This window comes from Fusarium phalaenopsidis (genome assembly GCF_050370095.1).
Source record: "Fusarium phalaenopsidis strain FUZ10S chromosome Unknown contig_32290, whole genome shotgun sequence".
NCBI classification, from domain to species: Eukaryota; Fungi; Ascomycota; class Sordariomycetes; order Hypocreales; family Nectriaceae; genus Fusarium; species Fusarium phalaenopsidis.
This window is the reverse complement of record NW_028145411.1, coordinates 469416-477302: the sequence shown is the minus strand read 5'-3', so window position 1 is coordinate 477302 and position 7887 is coordinate 469416. Positions and strand designations below refer to the sequence as shown.

The 7887-nt window shown below is 49.5% G+C and overlaps 2 protein-coding genes across 2 annotated transcripts; both read right to left on the bottom strand.

The window, feature by feature from the left end:
- Positions 1-1699: 1699 nt before the first annotated feature.
- Positions 1700-4418, bottom strand: LRP88_04327 (uncharacterized protein; the record flags this gene model as incomplete). Its single annotated transcript, XM_083240901.1, has 4 exons — positions 1700-1729; positions 1802-2456; positions 2955-3736; positions 3795-4418. 4 exons carry the CDS (start codon positions 4416-4418, stop codon positions 1700-1702), a joined length of 2091 nt encoding a protein of 696 aa, XP_083103431.1.
- Positions 4419-5414: 996 nt separating this feature from the next.
- Positions 5415-6329, bottom strand: LRP88_04326 (uncharacterized protein; the record flags this gene model as incomplete). The annotated part of the gene is made up of 2 exons (XM_083240900.1): positions 5415-5908; positions 5966-6329. 2 exons carry the CDS (start codon positions 6327-6329, stop codon positions 5415-5417), a joined length of 858 nt encoding a protein of 285 aa, XP_083103430.1.
- Positions 6330-7887: the final 1558 nt, after the last annotated feature.

The window sequence follows — 7887 nt, the reverse complement described above, 5'->3', positions numbered from 1 at the left end:
AAGATGGAATGACAATGGGTTTTGAACAGAGAGTATGAAATTACTGAAAGTCTTGCTGGGAAAATTAGAGGAGTTGGCTGCCTATTAGGTATCTATATATCCCGATGATCTTTCATTGAAGCCGAACCAATCGGCGGCCATGTGGAGAACCGAGGGACCGAGGCTGCGGACTGGAAATGGCCGTCATGTATGCTGAATCGTTCAGCATTGGAGTTTCTTGTGAATAAATAGGACTCTTTCAGCAGTTGGTGGCTCCGAATAATGCTGTCCGAGGTATTTAGAACGGGACCGTGGCCGAGGTAGTCCGGACTTTAAAGGAAGTCTAGAGTTCATGCCCGAGAGCTCCGATGAGTGATGATTTGCTAGGAAACCCCGATTATAAACGCCGGTCGGGAATTGTGGATGCTAGCTGCTTTTGTAGCTGGGTCGAAGAGGCTCGGTTTGTGCCAGATTTGACATTCCGCATGCCAAATTGTTGAGACGCAAGAGTGAGTAAGTGAGTGAGTGTATTTAACGCCCAGGACCACAGCCTCCCAAGGAGCATGGGGCGTGCGAGAGTCTACCTAGCCATACTAGCACTAGATTATGCGAGGCAGATTTAATTCCGGGGGAATAGATCAACGGTTTCCTTTAACGGCATAACTAAGATAAACAGCATACCATTCTGCTGTTCTAGCAACCCCTTTAGACATGAAGGTTGGAAATGCTATATGCTCGTGATAAAAGACAACTCCTTCTATGTTAACATCCATTATAAGATCGACCCATCACAACATCCAAGCTATGCCACCGCAAGATCCATCTAAAGCACAACCTGCCCGTGATTCTGATACGGCATCCATGTCCTCCTCGTCGGAACAAGAGACTTCGCAATCGTCACAAGTCGTCCTCACAGACGATTTCACAGCCAACAACATTCGTCAGCATCCAAAGCCACCAAAATGAAGGGAAAAGCAGCACCACGGACTAGGAAGTTAAATGTCCAGCCCTTTCCCTGAGTCTGTTATACGTTGCCCGTAATGACAATAATCTCGGCTTTGATATACTAGCAGAGTTGAAGTTTGCGTTCCAGCCTATGGTGCCGGCGTTCGAAAATCGGCTCGGTTACAACAATTAGGGCATGATGAAGTTGACCTACCACTACTGGAACCTTTGGGTCAAATGAATTTCCAAGTCGGAACAGGACGGAGATAGCGAAGAAAGTCACAAGAGTGTGTTGGATCCGGAATAACCTTACTTATCCTGGCAGAGAAATATCGGGAGGACCAAACCCCAACCCTCAGAGCAAAACATTTGCTAACTTCAAAGACATCCTTTTTGCTCCCGAATCATTTAATTGAATAGTCCGGTTCAGAAAAGGATTAAATGAAGAACGGTGAACTCGGAGAGTTGGGGCATATCAAGCAAGCTACACAACACTCAACATCTAAAACGACCTCAACACGCAACGCGTTTGATATCGAAGGGGATTAGTTCCCGCTAGTTGGTTAGGTCCAACAAGTCAGACCTCACGCCCCTGAAATATTCCTGTAGCCATGTAGGAAACACCCGAAGTCCAGCTACAATGCCCAAATAACTCGGCAAGATTATCTGCTGGCTCTTCCCCCTCAGAACCAGCCGTGTAATCGCTTCGGCAACAACGTTGGGCTCAAGCAGTATGTCTTTGAGGCTGCCTCTCTTTAGAGCTTCGTCAAACATTTTAGTTCGAGTCCACGTCGGGTGCACCACACTAATGAGCTAATTAGCAGGTCAAGTTCAGTGACCGATAATAACGACCTGGGGTTATTGACCTTGTACGAACATGCTTGGCATTGTACTTGTACTTGAGTTCTTGGGCTAACCCCTCATGAAAGGCCAGCGCTGCGGCCTTGGAGGCGCAATAGTCGACGCCGCTAGCGACAGTGATGTAACTTGCCATGCTGGCAATGGTGATAATATGGCCGTGATCCTGCCGGATCATCCATGGCAGAAACTCCCTTGCGAGCAGAAAGTGGGCAACGACGTTGACATCGAATGTTCGACGGATCTCTTCCTCGGACTCGCCAAGGATAGTCTTCAACGAAGCCACACCAGCGTTATTGATCAGTACGGTTGGCTCGCCAACATCCTGGCGGATAGACTTGGCAATTTGACTAATATCTTGGGACGATGTGACGTCAAGTCGATAGTAGAAGATATTGTCCGGGAAAGGAACCCGGGGAGGTTGAAGGTCGACAGCAACAACCTTGATGCCGTGACTAGCAAGTTTCCGGCAGACAAGCTCCCCTATGCCATTGCAACCGCCCGTAACCATAACAATGTCCTCGCTCCAGTCCCATTGGTGGGTCTTGGAAAGGTTGTTCAGTGCCAGCTGGGTCAGGAGCCTGTTGGTGCCAATGACTAGTGTCAGGGCAGCACCGACGCGAAGGGCTTTTTGGAAGCGCGGTGAGGATGCGAGGCTCCTCGCAAAGTCCAAGCTGAGTGGTTTCGATGATGCATAGCTACTCAAAGCTGTAAAGGAATTCATGATGATGACGGTGATACGAGACAATAGAATAAGGGACACAAGGGTGGCATGTCTCCAAAATGGTAAACGGAAGTAGTAAGCTATATACTGCAGGGACCATACAATCGCAAGCCGATTTACCGAATTTCCCCGCATTTACATGGTAAAATCATGCCATAACGAGAGAGATACGCCTCGGCTCAATAATATGTGTGAAGCAAATCTACTACAATCCGGTCATCTCACCCACGTGGACTAAGAGTGAGTTTGGAGATGCGTCTTTGGCGCTCTCATTCCCAAGCTCCCCGAACATGAATTCATCTTGATCACGGCATAAAGTTCGGCTAATTCTCTCTTAGAATCTACATTAACAGCGAGATTCAATTGCATACTGTGTCTAACGCTACCTCAGATCCCGTCTCGTCGGCTGGTGAACTTTACAACATCTAGGCTAGGAAAAGCTACATACCCCATTGCACGCGCCTTCAGTGCGGCCAGCGCTATGGCAAAGGCTAGGAGGCTTCTCAACACGATCTTTCGCTGCCAGGAAGTCCATCGAGTATCTCTACCGTCCCGATCAAACCAGGCTTTGTCAACTGGTCGAAATGCCTTTGAGAGAGCAATTGCGCTCTTCTCGGTATACGGTGGGAATCTCGGCCTCAAAATGATGTCCATCCACTTTGGAATGTCCACTACCGTCCTCATATGGGTGAATTCCTTGAACCCGTACGGCCCATGATAGGCCCCCATGCCAGAGTACCCTGTACCACCAAAAGGAGCGCCCTCACTAAGTGTGTGCACAATTGCGTCGTTAATACACACACCCCCAGATATTGTTGACCCCAAGACCTTGTCTTTCTCTGCCTGAGAGGTTGTAAATGGGTATACGGCGAGAGGCCGTTCATTATTTGTCGTGTGCGAGATTGCCTGATCCAATGTTGCATCCAGGATGGGGAGAATTGGACCAAACAACTCTTCCGACATCAACGAGTCGGACGGTGAGACATCGACCACAACAGTGGGAGAGAAGCTAAGTGTTTCGGGGTTCCGTTCCCCGCCATAAACGATTTTGCCCGACGTCTGGTCAAGGAGTGCGCTCAAACGGTCAAAGTTGCGCTTGTTGATGATGTGCGAGTAGTAGTCTGGGATTTGAGAACCACCCAGGAACTGCTTGAAGTGTTTGATGAGGGAGGAGATAAATCGCTCCTTGACTATCGGGTCAACAAACACATGGTTCACGCTTAGGCAAACCTGTCCTATTTGTTAGTCTTTTATCAAGTGTCAAATCAAGTAAACCAAAGATTCATACCTGTCCAGCATTCATGAACTTCGCTGCTGCTATTCGCTTTGCAGCAAGGTCAATATCCGCCTTTGCAGACACAAATGCTGGGCCTTGTCCACCGAGCTCCAAAGTGACGCTGGTGAGGTGTCTAGCTGCATTCTCGTAGATGATTTTTCCAACCGTGGCTGAGCCGGTGAAGAAGATGTGATCCCACCTTTTCTGTAGGATATACTTCATTTCCGCCGGTCCTGCAGTCAAGACCTGTATGGCATCCTGATCTAGGTACTGCGGCACGATTTCTTGGATCAGAACTTCAGATGCGGTAGCGAGTTCACTCGGCTTGAGAATGACGCAGCACCCAGCAGCTAAAGCACTAATCATAGGCTCTAGCAGTTCCATGAATGGGTAGTTCCAAGCTGACAGGATGAGGACAACACCTTTTGGCTCTTTGCGGACCCTCGTCCCGCCGAAGAAGTTGAGTGGGTTGAATCGCGAGGGTTTGTCGTCTGAAGCCCATGATTTGAGGTGCTTGAGAGTGTAAACACTTGCAGTTTGTATGCCGCAGACGTCTACAGAGAGAGCCTCGAGCTTGTGCTTGTGGAGATCTTTATAAAGGGCGTCGACAATTCGTTCTTTATTGTCTTCGAGCATCCACCAGACTCTTTGTATCTGATGGATTCGCCACCGAAGTGATTTCGTTTTATGGGATAAGAATGTTGTAGAGACTCGAGCGTACGCCTGTCGGTATCTTGTGAGTAAAGAGGCTGCAGTTTTTCCGAGCGTGAACCGAAAAGGGAGAACTGAAGGGGAGGAGACGTTACCTCGTCAACTTGCGTATCTGTGCTGAAGCCCATGGCTGCGATATTGGAAATTCACTTCGAAAACTCGTGTGTGGGTGGAAAACTTGGTAATGGTCACGTCTGGCTACTGAAGTAGTGATGAATCGGCCAAGGCATTGGAACTCGCCTTCAAGGAAGAGAACTGAACAATTGGGTTCTTTTCTTTTTTAAAAACACTTGTCTTTATATTATGTAGATGTTTGCAAGGCAAATACGTCAATACGTCGGGCCGAGGCCCGATTTACCTCTTCAGCTAGCAATTCGTGTGGCAGACTCCCAAACGAACCATTCATGGAACGTTCGGGGTCCGCGGGACAATACCTATGCCTCGGTAAGGGTCGCTCTTTTCATCATCCAAGACTCTAATTGCAAGATGATCTACGTAATAATCCACCTGGCACGTAAACAGCTTGTTGCCTGAAGCTTATTTGCCAGGAACCTTTCTCTAACTTGGATTATAAGTTTTGGTAGGCTCGCTAGTCTTTTAGCGTACAGCGTCAGGATAGACGAGGCCACTGCAACGTTCTTCGCGTTGTAGCAGGCACCTACTCAAAATACCACCTTTATCGCAGAAATTGATGAGCTGGGGCTAACTGACAGGGTGCTGCAGAATGCTTGTGTTCCTTGAGGGCGTCCGTAACTTGCGGGTGGCACTCAAGCCGCTGGGTCTTTCTAGGACAATCCCTGGAATGGATTCTCTCGTTCTAGCTAAACAAACAAATTTCTCCCCAAAACACTATGTCTACAACTACTCAATCCACTCTCAAAGCAACTCATTCATAACAAGCTAAAAACCAATTCCATCCTCCTACAACTTCTCAAATCTGGGCTTGGTCTTCTCCAGGCCACTCATCAGAGCATGTGAAAAGTCTTCGCTCTGCAGCGCTGCCGCGTTCCACACTCTCGTGTATTGTAGACTGTCCGGGACTGCATGGTCTCGCCCATGGTTAAGCAGCTCCTTGGTTCCTTGAACCGCAACGGGGCTTTTCTCCGCCAGCTTTATGGCCATAGCCACTGCCGACTGCACCGCTTTATCCTTGCCCTCGTGCACCTGGCTCACGAATCCAACCGCCAGCGCCTCCTGCGCCGAGAAATCTCGCGCCGAGAGGCATACATCTTTCACCCACGACGTCGAGCCGACAATCTTAGGCAGACGTGCGAGCGTGCCAATATCAGCCGCTAGGCCAGTATCGACCTCCATGACAGAGAATCGTGTATTGGATGCGCAGATACGAATATCAGCACAACATGCGATGTCAATGGCGAGGCCGTAGGAGATGCCGTGAAGTACACAAATAGCGGCTAGAATTTTCCAGATTTTAGCACTCTAAGACACACTGTCACTAAAATAACACTCACGTTTCTCGCACTTCTCTGCGGAGCTCACACTCTCCTGAAACTCTTCGAGGTGGCTCCTGAGCCCCTTCGCCTTCCTCGCTACATCAATCTCCTGCGCTACCAACGCTGAATCTTGCCCCACGGCTTGCACATCTAGCCCTGCCGTAAAGGCCCTTTCACCAACGCCGCTCAATACCACAACGCGCACATCGTTATCAGCGCTGAGTTGTCTAAAGACACGCCCGAACTCAAGCCATACCGGTCGAGAGAAGGCGTTGAGCTTGCTCGGGCGGTTGATCTCGACGTGTGCTATGAGAGGAGATGGTGAGGTGACCAACAAGTGCCCGTAGGAGGAGTAAGCTGGTAGCGGGGCGGAAGTCGACATGGTGATGCTGTCTGGTTTAGTAGATCCGTCGTATGGTGTAGGGAGAACTTGACTGTACTTGAACAGATGAATCCTCTTGGCTTGGTACTGCTTTAGAAGATATGGCTCAGCTTTATAGGAATGCTAGAGACCGCGAAGTCCTTTATTTGACCCTCAAGTTCGGCCCGAACAGACGCAAGACACGCCTCGGCTTGTTATTTCAGTCACGCCTCGGTTTAGACCACCCGGTTGGCTGCACAAGGCAGCAGCTGATGAATTGATTCGGAGAAAGGATGAAAAGATGTGATTATCGTGACGAAGAGGTTTACTTGAATACCTCAATTGAGCAGCTGCATCACAGATGAATCTCGTGAATGCGGAAGTGTATATTGACAATGCCCATCGATTTCTATGGTCCCTGCTCCCGAAATCAAAAGGCTCCCTCTTTGTCAAATGAAGAAAGGCCCTTATAAATACTATGCACTAGCGGAGTGCTCATGCCCTTTTGCCGTAGCGATATATTAGTGTGGCAGCTTTCTGGATACGGCGTGTCTAAATCCCTACAAAGTCTTGTATACTAAGAATTGTTCATCGAACGAAGCATCTGTCCCAAATATCGCAAAGGCACAATTCTGGATGGATGAGAACTTCCCTAGTGTACTAATGATTTCTCGGATTTCTCATAGCCCCGCTAATCATGCGATTCATCCCGAGTGCTGAGAAATTGTCCGTCGGTAAGATTGACTCGTGCCTCCGCCTGATGTGGTCAAAGTCCGACGGGGATTTACGCCCGCATGACCTTTACCATGTCGAAACCTTGACGGTTACCTCCGTCGGATACCTGTTCCACCGACCTTGCCTCATGCCTCGACCCATGTCCCTCGAGGATCATCTCGGCCTCATAGCGTCTTCCTTCCAGCGCGACGGCCTTGCCCCCACACGACCCTGGTCTCCCCAGATCCTCCTTGCATCCCGTCCCCGCGCCTCCACAAGTTGGGTAGCTCAACCGCTTATCGCCGACGAGCCTCCTGCGTGATCTCGGAGCCGGGACCTGCGGAGCCGCCAGATGCGTATAGTGGAGCAACCTCGGAGAAACGGTGATTAGACTGATTAATGCAGTTTTCGCCATCATCCTATCCCTAGTAGGACACATGTAGAGGTATGGCAGACGCATAAGTACTCTGCTCGGACCGGCAGCGGTCTAGATGAATCTATAATTCCCTCCGAGACCCCGAGTTCCCCCTTGTTCTCAGATCCGCTTCAAAAGAAAAAATAAAAAAACAGCCGCATCGCCAAATGCTGCCAGACCCGAGGGCATTCTCGGGCTGACACGCAATACCATCTTGGTCGCAATCACAACTGCATTCTCTGACCCGGCAGCCGCAAGGGCAGCAACAACTGCCGACCTCCATCAGCCTCGGGCAACCCGCTTGCAGCATCACAACATTGACGTTGATGGGTCATGGCTTCTGCGAGGTAACTAAGGACCATTCACGCCGACTTGGTATTGAGTTAATAAGTGCTAATACTTGTCTTTGGCATCTAGACTAAGAGCGTCACGCGCATGCGAGGTATTTAG